The sequence below is a fragment of the Lathamus discolor genome, chromosome 5 (genome assembly GCF_037157495.1).
Source record: "Lathamus discolor isolate bLatDis1 chromosome 5, bLatDis1.hap1, whole genome shotgun sequence".
NCBI lineage: Eukaryota > Metazoa > Chordata > Aves > Psittaciformes > Psittacidae > Lathamus > Lathamus discolor.
In genome coordinates, this window is record NC_088888.1 from 63,215,158 (window position 1) to 63,234,943 (window position 19,786).

General features: G+C 42.2%; 1 protein-coding gene across 7 annotated transcripts in view; it reads left to right on the forward strand.

Moving 5' to 3' along the window:
• Positions 1–19,786, forward strand: part of FYN (FYN proto-oncogene, Src family tyrosine kinase) — a 141,175-nt gene that overhangs the window by 106,278 nt on the left and 15,111 nt on the right. For 6 of the 7 annotated variants that reach the window (XM_065681051.1, XM_065681056.1, XM_065681050.1 and 3 more), the window contains 6 exons: positions 643–746; positions 5,304–5,453; positions 8,620–8,784; positions 12,960–13,139; positions 14,946–15,022; positions 15,119–15,272. In XM_065681051.1, the coding sequence (XP_065537123.1) occupies positions 643–746; positions 5,304–5,453; positions 8,620–8,784; positions 12,960–13,139; positions 14,946–15,022; positions 15,119–15,272 (830 nt within the window). Of the gene's footprint in view, positions 1–642; positions 747–5,303; positions 5,454–8,619; positions 8,785–9,257; positions 9,414–12,959; positions 13,140–14,945; positions 15,023–15,118; positions 15,273–19,786 lie in introns of all 7 variants that reach the window. The other variant, XM_065681057.1, reaches the window with a different exon arrangement.

A 19,786-nucleotide genomic window follows, 5' to 3' on the forward strand; every position in this document is an offset into this window, starting at 1 on the left:
CTTTCCAGTATAAAAGATACAGTGCGGGAGCTTAAGTAGCTGAGCAGGTACTACTGTAGTCTGTACTTCAGGTTGCACTTGGTTGGTTGTGAAACCAACCAAACAAACAAATTGCTGCAGGAAGGAAAAAGGTACCAAAACTCTGAAAACCTTATATAACCACACTAAAGTGATTGCATCTGGTCCTTCTACTGAGGTTTTATAGCTGTGCTGCAACAAAGAAATTGAATACTAATGCATCAATATGTAAGTAAAACGTGTAGTTTATAGCAACATCTGTAAATATACTGCTCTTTGGCAGCAACCCGTTTTTCTGCCCTTTTCCTTGTCCATCCATTCCCACCAAGTCTTGTTCTCTGTTGAAGTCTGGCCTTTGTCGTAAGACACCAGACAAGCACACTCAGCCTCTGCTGGTTATAGGCTTAATGCACAGGGCTACTGCACAATGTATACAACATCTAATACACAGTTCGTCACATTAGCATCCCACCACAAAAAAAAAAGAGACACAGCATGACAAAGATGGTTGAATATACTTGAGTAAACATAGTTTCTGGAAGTAATCCTCCATGTCTGAACTCTGTAACACTACCTAGTAATCCTGCATAGCGTTTGTCTTACTATTTCTGATGTTTCCCTAAGGTGGTACTTTGGCAAACTTGGCCGGAAAGATGCCGAGAGGCAGCTGTTGTCGTTTGGAAACCCCAGAGGTACCTTCCTGATCCGGGAAAGTGAAACTACCAAAGGTAGGCTGGCCAAAGCTATTCTGACTACAAATGAGAATATATATGAGAAAAATTGTGCTAAATTTGTGAAATACTGTTTTCAGTGTTATGAAGGTAGAGAGAAGTGCCATCTTGCATATGTGTGTGCTAGGGAATTAGATGTCTGGACATCCCAGGTCTTAAAAGAGTGAGTGTTTAAAGCAGAGGACCCAAATGCAACCAGTGTCATGCTCAAGTCATGCACAGGCAAGATGTTCTGCTCTGCTGACACACTCTGAATGAACATTGCACTGTCTCTCAATATGTTTGTTGAGGATACTGCTATTGCAATGGAGTTGGGTGGAGACTGGCCCCTCAGGACACCAGCTATGGGGCTTTAGGAGACTGGGTGTCTGTATTTGGGTCCAGGCACAGCCAGCTGGCTTAATGTGAACAGATGCTGGGAATCTCCAGTCTAATTTGGTGAAAATTACTTCTTACTTCTGAATATTCAGAATATTTGAGTCTTCTTGCCTGGAAGATGTAAGAGAAGAGTCTGGGGGGAGGGAGGTACTGGTTATTATTTTAGGAAGATTAGGGGATTTTTTGGCCTTTCATCTTTGAAATACTGGATCCCGGGGCAGGGGGGGGGGAGTTGGGGAGGAAAGCAGTAGTTATTTTTAAGTTTATAGATTAACAGTGAAAAGACTTGAAAATATTTCTAATTAATATATTCATAAAGCATTCAACTGTATCCATTCTGTTGAAGTCAAGTGTAAGGATGCCATCTCCTCCTTCCCTCTAAAAATCATTGGAGGAGTTCCAGTTTTCTTTATCTTTGCTTTTACTTCTGTTCATGAGACCTGTCAACATCTTCTTCAAAGTATGAAAAGATCTCTCTAATTCATATAATTATTGAGGAGAAAACCACAGCTAAGTAGAAACAAACCTGGCCATTTCTCAATTAACCAGCAATCCAAAACTAGCTGTGGGAAGCATAAGTCACTCGAATTAGTTCCATGTAAGTTCTGAAGTCTAATGATGGTTCATGTAATTAAAGCACTGACTTGTCAATGCTTTGATCAGAGCACATGCTATCAGCTAGAGTTAGCATGCAAAGTGGTTGGAGTCATGGTTGGTAAAGAGGTTTGAGGAAGAGAAACACTACTTCCCATTCCTCTCTACCTGACCTATCATCAATGCTGCATTCTGTCACCTAAAATTGTAAGTTTTACATTTTTGACTCCTGTGGTCACTGGATTCTTCCTTCACTGCCTTTAACTCTGAAGACTGTTTCTGATGCAAAATCTGGATAGACATGCTGTTGTTTCAGAGAGCTAATTTCCCATCTTGTCACCCCACAGCTTACCCATGTCTTACACAGCAGTGAGGCATTCTCACCAGGAGCAAGACAGGCCCTAACTTGGTTCTTTTCTGCAAATAGCCTCCACCTGTTTGTTTTCACCAACAGTTGTTGTGATGTGTGCAAGGAACAAGATTTCATTCCACTCTGTGTTGAGAAGTTTTAAAACTCACTCATATCCATGGATCCTAATACCAAACACCCCAGTTTTTTTAAACCACATTATCAGTTTAGTCTGTTTTCACCATTTTTTATACACTGATAGGGGATATGTTTTGCAGGGCTGTTTACTTATCTAAGTCAGGGCTTCCTTTTCTAGAGCTTGTGAGACACAAAAAGCATTGGGGAAATGGAATAATCCATCATGGATGGACTTATTGCAGCAAGCTTAATTTCTCTGTGTTTCAATTTAAGGCGTTATACATCTTGAGGCTAAGTTTGCATCAAAGCCATTGGAAAAAAACCAAGCATGCATGTTTTTTGTCAAAAATGCCTATTTCCCTTCTGATCTTTGTGGTGTTTCAAGATGTTGTTAGAAGAAAACAGAGGGAGCTTGTTGTTCATAAGAAAGAAAAAAGTCAGCTGGGAGGGCTTGGTGCATTCTCCCATAAGTCTCCTCAAAAATGCCTTACCCCAGCTAGTCATCTTGGGCTTGAGGCAGGAATTGTTTTGTGACATAGAATTGTCCATTATGTTTTAAATAATAACAATAATAAAATTAATCAGGATCATGTTAAAAGTATCATTGTGGATGACTTCAGCATGAATTTAACCTCCCTTGATCATGGTTGCCTTCACTTCTTACTTCCAAAATAAATCATATGGGCCTGGCTTTTCATTTTTTCCATGCCTGACTACCCAGGTACTTCATCAGCTCTTGTCTGTATAATCTTTCACCTGGTTTCAATCTCCACCCTCCAAGGCTGGCTGTTTTTAGTTTTGTTAGGTTTCTTGAAATTCATTAGTATAATATATTGTAATGTCTTCTTTCTATCCAAGTTTTTATTAGGTATATCTCTTATATTTGAATTTATCATTAGATAATAATGAATAGTACAAATAACCAACAGCCTAAAGAAACAAATAATGAAATCCATCTCGGTTCTTGTTTTTTGTCCAGATTTGAACTAAAGCTCCAGTCCTGCAACTTGATCTGAGGTCAGCGGGGGTCCACAGGGGGCCACCCACACAGCTCTGATTGCAGACCTGGAGCCACAGATTGTTTACATTTTCCTAAAGAATCCAAAAGAGTGACCAGATAGGCAGGGAGCGTGACTAAAGAAAATACAGCTGCTGCCAGTGCAGGAACTCACAAAAGCGGAGGTGGAGAACACTGCCTGGAAAGCTTTGCAAGTAGGCTGACAGCATACGACCCGGAGTGGTGGTAAAAAGCATGCGCAAGATGTGCTTGCAAGCCCCCCAGAAGCTTTGAACCCCTAGCTGAGGGAGATGTACGTACCCAGTGGGAGATCCTCATCAGAAAAATATCCCAAACAAACAGTGTTTTTCTACACTTAGAAATAAAAACCTTGTCACTCCTCTCAGGGTGTCTCCCACTCGCATAAACCAGAATCATCTGTGTAAGTGCTGGCTCTTTTCCTCCTATTTAGAGGACAAACAACAGGGAATTTGAGAAGTCCTTGGAGTCAGGATGGAGACATTTTGTCCACTGGAACTCCCTCGGTGGCGATCCACCCACCTGTGTGACCTGTTGCAGGTTAATGTGCTCAGGGAAGCTTCTCCTGGGGAGACATCCAGGAAAGACCTCTTTACACCAGGAATCTCAACTGCCTGACTGTGGGGGTTCTTTAAACCATTTCACTTAGCTGGAGGTGGTTCTGGAGGATGTGAACATGCCGAGTGTGTTGAAAAGGATCCTGACTTGGGATAAGCAGCAGTTGGTGCTGTTTCCTATCAGATCTGTAGGAAATCACTCCACCTTTCAGTTTGTACTGTCTGCCAGAGGTTTTCCTTTTCAGCCCTTAGCTGACTGGTGAAAGCAGCCCAGGCTGCAGGAGGACCTTCCTGACATCTCTGCAGTTCAGCATAGATCAGCTGACAATTATCCCCAGGGTTGTTTTTTTTTCCTTTTAGTGCCTGAATTGACTTTGGGTAAATACAGTATTTGAGCCGGGAGTGAACACATTTCTTCTCCACTGCCTTTGAAATGGCCACGCTTTTACACAGAAACTGCATTACGCTGTAAAATGAGGCTTTGCTTTTGACACTGTAGAGAACCAGTGTGTGGGTGTCACTCTACGTAGAACACGACTATGCTTCAAATTAAGACACCTGAATGTGCAGGTCCCCATGCAGGTGGCCACACTCCCTTTACAGTCAGTGGGAAGCTGGGATTCAGTTCAACTGCCCACAGCTGCAGACACCTAGTGCTAAACCTGCATTACACCATTGATACCTACAGTGCCATAACACTCACAGAAACTAGGCTGCAATTCAATTGCCCTAATAGCACAAGAAGCTTATGTGTGGGCATCTAAATCTAGCACTTGGCCTACCTGGAGACAGCTGCCGCTACACCTAAAACTAAATCCAGCCCCACAAGAGAGGTTCCTTTACCTGGCCATGAGCATCCAGAGCTATTTGAAATGCCTGCAGGGCATTTATGCGGTGTGGACAAATGTGACAGCCTGTGGGAAGACTGCCAAGCAAGATGTCCTGGGGCATCTCACATGGCACTCAACCCCTGTGTTTGGGCATCTGAATCCCACCAGTAACCTCTGAAGTACCATAATGGATTTGGAAAGTGAAACACGTTGTTCTTGCAGATCTCCTGGTGCATACAGTCTTGGTGTAGTACCACCTTCCAAAGACCGTGACATACAAAGTATGCTAATTTGGTTGTTTAATGTTTATAAAGAAGTTTCAGGTCCATCTGCCTAATAACACTACACATATATAAAGCCATTATCTCCAGCGCTTCCAATGAAAATCTTGGTATTTACCACTCACTGGCATTTAGCTAAGGTGTAGTATTTGCAGGGTAACCTGACACTTAGAACAGGAAAAGTCAATTTAACAATCTGAAGCAGTAAATATTAAAATGTGACTTTTCATTTACATGGAAGTCCTGATTTCCTTCTAGAAAAGTGTGAAAGGGACATGGTGTGGACATCATAAGATTTCTGTGATACTTAGTTTCTGTGATACCAGCAAACACAAACCTTTGTGTCTAAAAGCTACTTAACAATTTTTTATTTCTCTTTTGCTTGGAACAGGTGCCTATTCCCTGTCTATTCGAGACTGGGATGATATGAAAGGAGATCATGTCAAACATTATAAGATTCGTAAACTTGACAATGGTGGATATTATATCACAACTCGGGCACAATTTGAAACTCTTCAGCAGCTGGTTCAGCATTATTCAGGTAATTTTTCAGACATTACATGGCACTCTGAAGTGTTTTAAAACAAAAGTGTTTGCTGCTGAGCTGAAATATGTGTAAGACGCCCTAAAGAGCCATTTGAGCTATGGCTCTTGCTTGTTGCAATGCATCTTCCATTATCCCTTTCCCATTACAGTTATAAATGGCATTGAGTGCCGTTCACAGTGTACAGGGGCAGAGCTTTTAAAAGCTAGCACTCTATGAGGTAAAGGCTTTGCCTGCTCTCAAGCAAACAGAATTACTGAATCTGACTTGCACATATAAAAGCATGAATTCCATGTGCATAAGTGAGTGCACACTATTCCTGTATTTTCCTATTCCTATATATTTTCCTAATAAAGCAAATAGGGAGCTGCATTGTGGAGTTCAGTCACCTAAAGCAGTGACCAAAAGGTTTGCATATATTATCAGACTCAAATTTTCCCACTGGTATTTGTGTTCAATGTGCAAAGTATTAATATTTAAATGACAATCGGTCTAATTTAAGAAAGCCATGGCAAGGTGGGTGTTTCTTTATGCACAGCGTTTGTGCTCACCCTCCAAGCTCTTGTCTTAAATTCCTGTGGTTAAAATGTCAGCAATGCACTATTCAAACCAAAAGTACATCCTGCTGTCACTGGCGATTGGTGTACAACAGATACAAATTTAAAGCCCTCCGAACGGGTTACATAGGACAGCTGGTTCTGAAGTAGAAGACTGCCATGCTACCCAGTATAGTAGTTTATACTTTTAAGCAGGAATTTGTATTTTGAATTATTCTGCTTTTATTTTTTCCTTATTTTAGGTTTTTGTAAATTAACAGATGAGCCCAAATGCTCATTGATCAAAGAATTTTTGTAATTTTTACTTGGGAAATCAGCTTCTCTGTGGGGTGTTTTTTCTGTATTCTTTGTATTCTGTCTGCTGTATTCTTATGCTATTCATACTAGACATCTGGCTGTCTTCTCTGACCAATTTCTGATGGGTGTATGCTGCCTGGGAGAATTTCTAGTTGTTTCTGGTGACTCTACATTAAGCTAAATAACATATAAAACCTCACATCTAAGGAAGATAATTTTCAACCCCATTTTTGCAGCTGCTATATGTCCACTTTCAGTTTTCTGTGGTCACATTATTTGGATGATGTATTTTCCACACACAGATCCAAAAACAAATAGATCTGGAAACAGCCATTTCTGTGCAACACAGAGGCATAATCAGTAGGATCCTGATGGGTAGTTCAGGATGCCATGGTACAGACCCACTCCAGAGGTTTTACCTGCCGTCTCCCAGACCCAGGTGAACACAGGAGCCCTCATTCTATGCCAGCCCCAGCTGACACTAGACATAAAGGTTGTCTCTAACCACCTGCTCTGCATTCGGAATTGTGGGAGGTAGATTATCACAACACCTTGTGAGTGCCTAGATTTACTTCTAGGGACTATTCAAGGATGCCCAAATGACTCTGTAAAGATCAGCATGGTTCCTGAAGAACTACTGCTGAGACCATAGGTCAGTGCCTTCACAGCAGGACAGCTATACTCTGCAGCCCACACTTCAGCTTTTGCCTCTTAGCTGGAGCACCCCTCCTGTCCAGGCAGCTGGAAACCAGGTTACCCAGGTAGACAGTGTACAGTTTGGTCTCATGTAAGCAGTCCTGGGTCAGGAGTTAGAAGTACAAAGTGTACCTTTGAGCAGACACAGCACAGGCATCCCTGCACTATGAGTACCCTTATTACTGAGTTGCCTCTCATCCGAGCCCCTTCCTACCTGGATAATGAAGTTAACTGCAGTGTCTGGACTTTCACAGATGAGATTTGCAAAAGAAAAATGTTGAGATCCCCAAGGTGTCCTGACATCAGACTGAGGTCTGGGAACGACAAGTCTGAAGTCGACGCATCATTCACCCAATCCCTAGCAGCCAGCATGTCAAGCATAAGCTCTTGTGCATGCAGTCCAGGCTCAGCTGGAGCACCAGCATGCCAAACTTTGGGTTTGTTTTTTTTCAATTGAAGAAAAGAAGGAGATCTTAAAAACCTCCAGTTTCTTTCTACAGCTGTCCAAACTCTTAAGGAAGCTTTCCAGATACAATGCATATTTTGAGTACTCCCTACCTAGTACTGGAATTATCTTGAAATGAGACATCCCAAATGGTCAGCTAATTTTCCCTGGTTTATGGGGTTTTGTTGTCTTGCTGCTGGAGATGCAACAAGGTCCATGTCAGGGTGTCTGTAGGGACTTGCCCAGCACCCCACAACATTTGTATCGGGGAGGTAGAGCTTGGTGTTGTAAGGAGCTTCAGTGCTTGCCCACCTTTTGATGCTGAAACAAATTCTTCACCAGCCCAGGAGGAAATCTTGCATAGGAGAATAAAGATAATGTTTGAGTCTGAAATACAATTTCAGTTCCCCACCTTGTTCTGCTATGCTGCACCTGTTTTAAGACACAAGTTGCTGTGCAAGCTTTAGATTGTAGTCTGCTTTCTGCAGCATAGCATACTACACAATATGTGTGTATATATATTTTTATGTATCATTGTTTTCACTCCTGCTAAAATATCTTGTGACTTATCTGCCCCAAACGATGTAGCACAGGCTGCATATGCTAGTAAAGGTTTGCTCTAGCAAGAACAGCAGGAAAAGTCTTTTACAGGACACCTACAAAAACACCTTTTCATGGAGTAGAACATAGAAGATACCTTTTTCCAGGATACCTAGAAAAAATTAGCAAAAAAGTCCACCAAATTTTCATTGCCGTGATTTTCAGAAAAAGTGGCTCTTCTCTGTGTTTCTCTGACTCAGTACAGAAACAACCCAGTTTGGGGCTTAGAGATGGTTTTTAAAAAGTTATACTGTACTATAGTATGCCAGTTACTCATGAAGTTATCTTAATGCAGCATTGTGGTAAAAGGGACATCCTGAATCCACAAGAGAAACCACTGGCAGTCACCTTCCATTTCAGGCTGTGGAAGCAGATACTGAACTAGTTCCTGTTCTGTCTCAAATGAATATGTTTCAGTGTTCAGTTTCTAATCTTCCAGGATGCTTTGTGGTATGCAACTAACAACTGTTGTGAGTAGCATTGTTTTTATGCTTACTGTTTATGTTTCATGTCACACTTTTTTTTCTTTCCTCTTCTTTGCTGTTGGCTTCACTTCTGGCTCCATCAGAGAGAGCTGCAGGTCTTTGCTGCCGCTTAGTAGTCCCCTGTCATAAAGGAATGCCAAGGCTTACTGATCTGTCTGTCAAAACCAAAGATGTCTGGGAAATTCCACGAGAATCCCTACAGTTGATCAAGAGACTGGGAAATGGGCAGTTTGGGGAAGTATGGATGGGTATGGAGCAAAATAATTATTCTAAAATAGCTGTCTGTGTGGGAATTACAAGATGGAAGGTGAAAATGTTGGACAGGGTGACCCACAAGAATAAAAAGAGCAAAGCTCAAGAAGCTGTTAGGAAAAATGTCTTTGGAATCACATCTTTGACTTTGAAATTCTTTAATCTTCAACTTTCACTGTAATTGATGGCAAAAGAAAACTGAAATTCTGTGTTTCCTTGCAAGGTTTTGATTTTGACAAATTACCCCTGTCTTAATGATAAATCAAGGCTACACAGTAATCTATTAATTATACCAAGGAGCCTTGTCCTGCAAGCCAACAAAAAAGTCCTTACCTTCAGTATCCAAAAATCAGTGTTTGCAAATGAACTTTAATGCAGTACTGAGAGACAAGTCACCTTCCATCTTTCTCAATGCATGCATAATTTTGGATTATAAGTCTGTTTTTTTTATTAATTTCCTCTCCCATAGAGAAAGCTGATGGTTTGTGTTTTAACTTAACTGTGATTGCTACGAATAATACCCCACAAACTGTTGGATTGGCTAAAGATGCATGGGAAGTTGCACGTGATACATTATTTCTGGAACAGAAGCTTGGTCAGGGGTGTTTCGCTGAAGTGTGGCGTGGTAAGGCAGAGAATATATTTTGCTTTGGATGGATCTTTTAAGGCCCTCTTGGCAGAAATAAACATTTCAAGTAGAGATCTTAAAGCTAAAATATCAGAATAGTAGGAAATGTTAGTTTATATTGCCTAAACCAGTCAGAGCTAAATACAGTAATTTTGGGGGAAACTTCTTTTCACTTGCATACACCAATATGAGAGGTTAAGGCGTTCAGATACATTAATTGCATTGGGTTTATTTGGGTGACTACACAATTGCTAGGTATTAAAATAGGAATGATGCTAAAGCTGTAAGGCAGCATGGCTAACCAGAAATTAATCTGGTAAGTAGACATTTTTCTTTCCCCACGCGTTTTAGCACTGATAGGATCAGACCTTGAAAATGCTTCCATCCATTCTCCCAGTTTAAACATGATAGCAAGCACCAGCAAGCTGATATTGTCAAGCTAGCTTTCCCATGCATCCTCTTCTTTAAGTCTGTTTTGAAATTTGTATATTCAGCAGAACCCTGTAACTTGATGCAGAGACCAGGGACATTAGAGGCAAGACGTGCCTAGCCCTGCTGAACCCTACTTTGAAGTCCAGAAATATTGACATTTTCCAAATCCACTGACATTGTTTTCTGTGCACTCGCCAGCTTTACTTACTGCCTCCCTCTATGGGCCTTGTTCTTTGAATAACTGTAAAACAATAGCGATTTAAAATATACATAAATCTTAGTATGGCCATAGCATTGAAACACAATATGGTGGCCATTTAATGAGAGGTGAGCTCAAGTTTTGTGCCAAGTAGCATTCTGTGGGCCTCTTTAAAACGACCAGTTCAAATAAAGAATCACTGTATGTTGTTTCTTCAGAAAAATCTGGTGGAGCAGCTTGGCCTTTCTTTTTGTTGCAATGACACGAAAGTATGTGCAACCAAAATAACCAACAGGCTCTCCCGGCTTCTTGCAGCTGTTTTCCATTGCAAGACTACAGCAGGGAGCATGGCAGCAAGTCTGTGAAATTTATAGCATTTATAGACTAGAAATATACAAATTTATTGAATTTCACAGAATTATGGTTGACCTGTTTCAAAGAAAGATACCTGTGTTTACTGCTAGTGTCCCCAGATAACTGCAGTTTCACCTTCTTGTCCTCCATCTTGAATGCATGGAAGAGTTTCTAGCTGAGGTCAGCTTTGCGTGCCATAGATCCTAAACTGATACAATAAGCTAAAGGAGCTAACACAATTAAAACCGAGAAAGATCAGCTATGAGAAATAAAGTGCCAAGTACCAAATACCTGTCAGAAATGTGGAAATTATGATTACAATTATGACATTATGTTTCTTAATGTCTATTATGAATATGTTAACAGCTCTGAAACATTACCAAATTGGAATAGATTAACACAGTAAAAATTAATAAAAAATGCATGAAGTAGTAACTAGCTACAAATGGGAGGAATTCAGAGGGAAGCCTGTGCTACCTTTCTATTAGAGAGAAACACACCAAACCACAACAAGAAAACCTAACAATTTAAACTGAAATCTGGGCTGAGAGGATAAGTTAACCTTTTTGTTTGATTATGGTCTTTTTTAACTGGAGGAATTCATAAAAATGTTTAAAAACAGAACTGCTGAAAACACTTCGTGGTAACAGACAAATCCTGGGGTTCTTATTAAGGCAATGCAAACAGATACTACACAGTTAATCTTTAGTTAACACACCAGGTAAAATCCTAGTTTCTTAATGCCCTGGTGCCTGTGAAACTAGGGTTTTGTTCCTGGTTCATATAATTCGTAGTGTCTTTGCAAAGTGGCTGTGACTGACGGCCCCCTACGGTTCAGAGCCTCAGTGGCTCCAGGTAAAACATGGTCATTCACCCATCAGAAAAGACTTTGGCCACCCTGGTTGAAACTAGGAGGCAAAACTGCATTCTTCCCAGCTTACACAGGAGTGCTATTAAAGCAGCTTCAGCTCTAATTTGAAAGACTGAGTGAAGCTAAAACCTGAAGAGTCCTCAAAGAGCTCTGCGGTAGCTGTGGTAGTAACCAAGACATTATTTCGACACTGCTAGAGGAGACAGCACCTGGCGTTGAGATGGCAGAAGAAAACCAGGGCATCAGCTTGCACTGCACGCTTTTGGGGAATATGTGCCTCAAGCCCCCACCGACAGCACTGTGTGCTGCTGCAGGGATTGCCCTCTAAGTGAGGGAAGTGCCAGGCAGAGTGGCTCCCCACCTCTCTTCGCCTTTCCTCGGCCAGGCAAGGCGGCAGCTGGGACCTCACCACTTGTAAAATACCCAAACCAGCTCCACTTTATGGTCCGGCATACCAGCTGATCCCTGGTAACTGTTAATGTGCTTTTAACAAAGACAAAACAGGCTTATTTTACACATTGCCCTTTTGATGACATATTGATTTATGGAAACTGGATCTGAGTCTGAGTCTTCATGCACTTTGTAGGCCTTCTGTTATCTTCATACTTAAGTGCAGAGAAGCAATTTTTACCCAATGTGATTCATTCATAGTGTTGTTCAGCCTTATCACACAGCAGCTCCCTACCAACAGATTGCAGGTCCCATTCAAAGCCATTTCAGCCCCGGCTCTGAAGCAGGGTTCTAGCAAGTCTGGGCAAGGGACAACCAGAAGGCACTAGGAAAGGGATATTTCTGCCCATTTTAATTTTCTTTCCTTCCTCTTCCCTAGTCTCCCATCCCTCAAGAAAATCTTAAGACAGGCGGGTGGTCTGGGGTTTTCTTCTTCCCAGTCCTCCTTCTCCCCTGTTCAAGTACTCGAGTGGAGCCCCACTTCTTGTGGGACACTCTGAGGCAGCCTTCGCTAGCTGTCTCCAGGTTCTTGTACAGCTGTTGCACAGAAGCTGTTACAGAAGGCTTGGCAGATGATGGCTAAAAAATGATTCAACTTGTCCATCTCAATGCTGACTGCAAGTAAAGAACAAAGTAAAGGAACCACCTCATTTTCAGTCAGCAGCTGATGGGCTTCTGGGGATGAGGAAGGGAAGCAAAAAGATGCCTTCTGGTTTGGAAACACACCTATGTTTCTAAAATGAAATTGATTCAGAATTTGTTTCTTGGGAATTTTTCTTAGAGTATTTTTTCCCTCTGACTCAGAACAAAACCAAAATGTTAAAATGGCTTGCAAATGGAAAGTTCTGGGTTTAACCAGTTTTGTTATCCAAGTCTGTGGCTGGAGCTGTGGTGTTGTCTGTAGCAACTACTTGTTAGCAAGGGAATATATTAAGATGGGTTTCAGCAGTCCTGTGCTTCTTAGTCACAGAAGGTTTCTGTGGACATTAGTGGAAACATTGGGTAGGATAAAAGTGATTGTGCCCCAGTGCCAATGGGAATATTATTCGTCAGTATAATACAGAGACTAAAATATGAGGGAGGCGTGGGAGGAATACGACAAGGCAACATGGGAAAGCACACTTTAAAGAAATAATTATATTGTGTCCTTGATAGTTTACTCCTCGGTTACATTAGGCATCAGGCAAAAAAAAAAGGCACAGAAGATGTTTAATCTAACTAATATCTATGCTTGCAGGTACATGGAATGGAAATACTAAAGTGGCTATCAAGACCCTGAAGCCTGGCACTATGTCTCCAGAATCCTTCTTAGAGGAAGCCCAGATCATGAAGAAGCTAAAACATGACAAATTGGTCCAACTTTATGCTGTGGTTTCTGAAGAACCTATCTATATTGTCACAGAGTACATGAGCAAAGGTGAAGCCAGAGCTGCTACCCTTGATAACAGTATTTTTTATTTACTGGTATTTCTCAGGGATACAGAGAGAAGCGCAGTGTGATGCACGAACAGTGTATGAGGAGGGAGAGAGGAAACAGGAAGCTAAATTCACCTCTGGCTTCAGAAGGATAATGAATTCAACTCTGAACTGTGCCCAAAACATGAAATCCACTAAATGTACACAGAAAATTTGCACTAGGTGGGAGAGAAGCTGGTGCAGCCTAAGTGGTTCCAAATGCATTAGCATGTAAACTTCCCTGACAAGTGGAGATTTGATTCTTCTAGATTTGAATGATACTACATGCTGCTTCCCAAGATGCTTGCTAGCTGTTCCTGGCACCAGAGCTGATATGATATCTTCTTTCAGTGTTTGCTTGTCAGCCTAAGATTTCTGTGCCTTTTTTTGGCAATCCTGAGTTCTGAACATGCACCTCACTCTCAGATCACAGCTTAATTTTCAGTTCAGCCCATTTTCATTTTAATACATGATTTGTACATACGATTCTTTCCCTCTTCTTTCCCCTTCCCTTTCCCCTTCTCCCGTCTCTTTTTCTTTAGCTATTTAACCAGTAACAATGTAGTAAAATGAGAAGAAGAAAACTTTTTGCTCCATCAGATCTCCAGCAGGGGTGCTGAGAGCAGAGCAACAAATCTGCTTGTTTTGGAAAAGCAAATGAACCAAATAGGAAACATAAGTTCTCACAGGGAAGTTTCACTGTACGTTGGAGGATACGCTCAGAAATTTTAAGTGCATTTTTTTAGTCCATTTGGAGTGGATTTTTATTTTCCTGGCAGGTGCCTGCCCACCTCCCTCCTCAGAGGCATCCAAGCCCTGACTAACTCACACTTTAATCATATGTCTCAGTGACAAGCATGTGCTTTTTCCCCTTTAAAAAAAAACCCTTCTGAAGTATGTGGTTTATTTTGGCTTACTTTACTAGTTTTTACTGTAACATTTAACATCTTTGGATCTGAGCTTGAAGCTGATGATTTATCAAGGGAGAAACGCCTAATCATCTGTCTTTTCCCCTTATTTATTAAACCAATTCACTGGCCTTATTTAAAGGAGACTGCCACACTTCTCTGCGTCCAAGATTGCGAAGGGTGCTATAGAATCTTAGGGGTTTTTAAAAGCTGCAGGGGACCTCCTTGCTTTCCCTTGGAGCTCAAATTGCTTTTGCTAAAATGCTTTCATTCAACCTCTGCTTTGTCTTCTCTAGTTTTGCTTAGTGGTCTTCAAAAATGAGAGGTTCGTGCTACATTTAGTTATGGGTTACCTTGGGAAGAAGCACTACTTATTTCTAAGGAAAATCAGCCTTTGTTAATGCTAGCCTCTTTGGGCTTGTCAGGCTCCAGGCTGACCTTTTTTTTGGAGCAGGTTGAGCCAAGATCTGACTCTTTCCATAGCTTGTATGGCTTGGAACCAACCTGATGCTTTGCAGCTAGCTGAGGCTTTTAGAGAGCAGCATGTATGTAGTTTCAAAGAGCACTGGAAAAGTGAAGAAAGATCATTTTTCTCAGTAACAGTCAGGAAAATTAAAGCAATGTTGTTTCTTTTCCCTGCCACATTCCTTGGACTAGTGACATATTCTTCTGCAAGCCAGCCTTAAACAAGAGTGAAACTAGTATAATAGGAGAATTCTAAGATATTGTGGGGTTTTTTTAATTTGTCCACTTGAACTTGAAACATTGCTGTCTTTAATACTACACAAATTGCTGGACCTCCATCCTGATGAATAGCTATTGTTTCCCTAACGTCTATTATGTCAACTTTGCATTCGCAGGGAGTTTGCTAGATTTCTTAAAAGATGGAGAAGGAAGAGCTTTGAAGCTACCGAATTTGGTGGACATGGCAGCCCAGGTCTGTCTTCTGAGCACTTACGTGTGTAGGTTTTATAGTCTGTGTATGTCTGAATTCGTTTTAAAATGCACTGATTTTGTTTCGTGCTTCTCGCAGGTGGCGGCAGGAATGGCGTACATCGAGAGAATGAATTACATACACAGAGATCTGCGCTCTGCAAACATTCTGGTGGGGAATGGCCTAATATGCAAGATTGCCGACTTTGGATTGGCAAGGCTGATTGAAGATAACGAATATACAGCCAGACAAGGTAGTTACAGTGGAAGGCATAGCACTGAGTGTCAGTCTTGTGCAGGGGAAGAGTGGAACATGGCTTTAAAGAGCTCTTTCTCACATGCTTTTGGGTTGCTTTCAATAAATCCTATACTCGTATTAACTCCTAGCTCAGAACTTCACTGCTGAATGAATGTCCGAAAGAGAACAGCTTATTTAGTTGTCTTCCCTTTAAAACACTACCAAAGTGAAATGGAGATAATGAGTGAGAGCACAGGTGGGTGAAGTGACAGTAAAGACGAGATCTTCATGGTTGATAGCAAGGAGGAAACGTTACTTACCAGCCTTGAAAAAAAAAAAAAGCCTGTGTAAGCTATTTCTTTCATAGTGTGCCTTCTAGTATTTACTGACTGCTATCAACATTGCTGTGCTGTTCTCATTGTCTTTATTCAAATGGGGCAAAGAATTGTGTGTCTGTACAATGAAGCTCTCTCTCTCAGCACTGTTTTCTCTGGGAATTTAACAAGTTACTTTAATAGGAAAGCCATTTTCCAGTGCCACACAGAGTGCTGGGCACAGCCGACCACTGGTACGCTATTAAAAAGTATCAAAGAGTATTGTAGCTGTTTTAAAGAAGCATGTGTGTGTTCAGACTGAGCCATGACACAGGCTCTTTGTAGTTAGTAATTCTTTACAAGTCATGCTTAGTTGTCAGATGTTGGTCCAAGTTTGCAGAGCTACAGTTTTGTTCTCTGTCTGTTGGCTGTACATTGATAGTGCTTGCTCAATATGTGTTGGTAAATACCATCCATTTCAGCGCTAAAGCCAAAAAGTGTCCCATTAAACCCTGTTGTATGTCATCAGAAAGCACAGGTGGGTTATATACTTCATAACCTGCATTTACCCCTTCCTGTTGTGAGTTTTTTCTCTTGACAAGAAGTCCCTGTTTCAGCATGGCTTTTACCATTAACTCTTAGGAAAGAGCTAACCCCTTTCTGTAACTTTCAAGTGTTGACAGAAGGAGCCAGAGAGTTTCCAGCATGCTTTTTTTCTTGGCCTGGGAGCAGCAGCTCTCATGCCATTTGAATTGCTGTCAGCAGTACCTAGTCACACCAGTGCAGACCACGTGCTGCATCACATTCAGATGGCAAAACCTGATTCTTTTGCGGGGGGGGGGGGGGGGGCACGACATGACCTAGAAGAACCTCTGGTTGGTACTAATGCAGAGTATTAACCACTATTAATTTCATCCTGAGGGTGGGAATTGCTCCTTGCTAGAAGAAATAGTCTCATGTCATTCTTTCCAGAGTAAAAAGAGTGTCTGCTGGCTTTGGTAGACGGAAAGCTGCCTGCTTGCCCTTCCCCTGTGTAAAACAAGAAGAGTTTCCTTCAAGAAGGCAGCCAGCTGCAAAATGGCTTTGAAACAGTGTCCCATATTATCTCCATATCTCTCTGGTTTACTGCCACATCTTTTGTTCCCTCTGGAAGCCACCCAACATGTATTTTGACATGACTAATTATTTGGTTCAACAGACAAGTATGTGACCTGCTTCTGTCCAGACCTCTTCAGGCTCCTGATCCCTAGGAAATCCTCTGATAACCTGTTTGCTTCCTGGTTTAAATTTCTCAGAATAATTTTGCCCTCTTCACCTGTTAGAAAGCCATGGAAACCTGCCTGACTCATGTTGAGGAGAAGCTTAGATTTTTTAAGACAATAAAAATTATTGGATTTTGGGTGGAAAATCTTTGAGATGAGAAAAGCATAACACCAGGACTGGCAGGGAGAGGGAATGTAGTCATAGGTATCTCCTGCCCTTCTTCCATGGCAGAAATCACTTGTGTTGTGGAAAAGATAGCTGGGAAGGGAGAAGTAGTTTGGCTTTTAACCTGCATTGCTGATGATCCAGAGATCTGGATCATGTTTGCCTGGCTTTATCTCATGGTACAAGTATGAAGAAGTCACCCATCCTTCCCATGCTTCAGAGCAATGGACAGTACCTTCTTCCCCTGACCTCAGGGTCAAGCTGAAGTCCTTCAGAGCTACAGGATTCCTTAAAAAAGAGAACCAAGAGCTGTAATCACAGGTACCTTGTAGAAAGGTTTTTGTATTTTTGTTAATGTTCTTTTGACCCTTTCTTAAGGGGCAGCTTGCTCCAGGGAGGGGTGCATTTTTGACCAAGCAGCACATTCTCAATTTACATTTCATTACAACTAACCTGGCTTTCATGCCAGTTGGGCAGCCAGAGTGAGCTTAGGACCTTCAGCTTTCTGAAGAAGAAACATGGCTTCTAACATGCCACTGGAATTTTTCTTCAAGTGGGATTTAGTTTGTTTAGTTAAACTTCAGCCTGAGCAGTGCTTGGTGGAGACCACAGTATCAGGAGGAAATGGTTGCCTCTGCTTGTTTCCCATGACCTATTACTTCAGCCTCCGAGGGGATGCATCTGGGGACTGCTCTGTTTATCTAGCTGACTACTGCTTCAGTGGGAATTTTGACATGGGAGGAGAGCCTAGCCAGCAGAGGGGAGGGGGACGGGGAGCGCTCCAGACTGGCAGCTCCTGTGGGAGAAAGGAAATGTTTTGCCTTGCAAAATCTGAAGATTAAAGCTTCTGGTCACTCTCTCCTCGGCAGTCTTCCTTCTCTCAGCTTAAGTGTGGCAGTACAGAGCTCATTGTCAGCGTGGGGAAGAGGTGGTTTTCTGCAGCCTTGCTTGATCTCCTACTCCCTTCCCCCACTGTCACTTTTGTCTCTGATTAAATATTTTGAAAGGAAACAGATGGGGATGCTTTGAGCCCCAGCGGGCTAGAGTGAAGGATTCCTGAACCTGTATGGGTATTACTCAGCCTGGTGGTAACGTTTTACTGAGTGGTTTACTTTCTTTTTGGTCTGAACAAAGGAGGCCTGACTGCTCCTGATTTATGAGAGGTAAATAAAAAGCAGTTCATTGTCTGCACTGCCATTTCTCAGCAATCATCAGGAAGGAAAGAGATGGTCATGTCACTAATGATTTAAAGTGTGTGACTAGCAGCTATACACTCCCATTAAATAATAACCAAAAAAAAAGTTCTTGGCTTATAATGAGCATTTGGCTCCTCTTGCTTTTAGAGGAAGTGAGTAATCAAAGAGGAAAAACATGCCTGTTAAAGTGACACCCATTTTAAAGGCTGTGCTGGTAGACTATATTGCAGCCTGCACCACTGGGGCTTGCTTCTTTTAGCTGTTGCTGTTACAACATCTACATCTTCCTCCTCCCCAAGTGTCAGGCATTCAGGATTATTTCCTTATATTGATGATGATGCTTATGTCAGCCCTGTAAGGCAAGACTTAAAATTCCTGCTATCCTACAGCACAGAGAGAAACTTCCCATCACGTCCAACGCAGGATTTCCCATGCAGTTCTGCTGTTCTTCACACTGATGTGGTTCACAGCTATGTGCAGTTTTGGCCAAGCACATGGCATTTTTGTGGAGAGTGCTGAGCGCTCTCAGAGTTGCAGGGGAAGAGTTGTTACTATTCTAAGCAGTAGCAGCTGATACAAATTTAAAATTGCCTTAATAAAAATAACAGAAAGAGCAGAGTTATTTTCCAGGCCATGTTTCTACTGCATACACTGGCAGCACTTGCAGCGGTGCTCCTCCAAGCATACATGAAACAATAAGGATCTTTCTGATGCCTTCCAGACAAGTCAGACCTATTTCGGGAGCGCTAGTATGTGTTTGTAAACTCTCAGATCATTTTTGCCTCTGTAACACTTAGGAATTTCTCCTTCCTGCCCTGCCTATAAACAAGCGATGCTTCTTACTTTGATTTCCTGGAAATGAGCAGGGATTTTTATTCCCTCTTTCCAGGCTCTCCCCAGTTCTTTTGTAGAGACTTGGCTCCCTGCTCACCAGCTAATCAGATGTCTCTTGTTCGTGACTGCCTATACTGCAGGCTCTAACATCCAGGGCTTTGTTCTTGCTTTTTACCTGCCATTCCTGGGGCCAGCCGTGGAGCCGACAGAAGGAAGGTCTCTTGCTTCTCAACAGGCAGCCCCCGGGGTCACAGAGGGGGATCACTGATACACTCCTACAGAGATGCCATCTGCTCCGTGAGAGGGAGCATGGCCAGGTCAAGAGGAAGGGCGAGGGGAAGGGGGGTGTGCAGGCAGAGGGCGAGAGAGGTGTTTAGACCCGCAGTTCCGCGCCTTGTCCCACTGCTTCCTGGGGAGGGATCAGCCTGCAGCACCTGCTCCTGATCCCTCATGTTTTGCCAGGCTTGTAATTTCATGTTCGTTGTCACAGCACAAAAAATGTAATTGCACAGTCCCTCCCACACGGCACTCATCGTCGTCTGCCAGCGCTGACTCGTTTCCTGTTACATGCTTGCTTCAGCACTTTGGGTTTACCTTTTGCGGCTTTCCCTTTCCAGCCCCAGGAGCAATTCAGTTCTGCACTATGGTCTCTGGTTGCTAACCCAAGAGTTCCCCTGGTTTTTGGGTATTGGAGCTTGAGGTGCTGCCTTGGGTTTTGTTTTAAGGTACGAGAGGTAGCAGCTTTGTAGTGTTTCTGG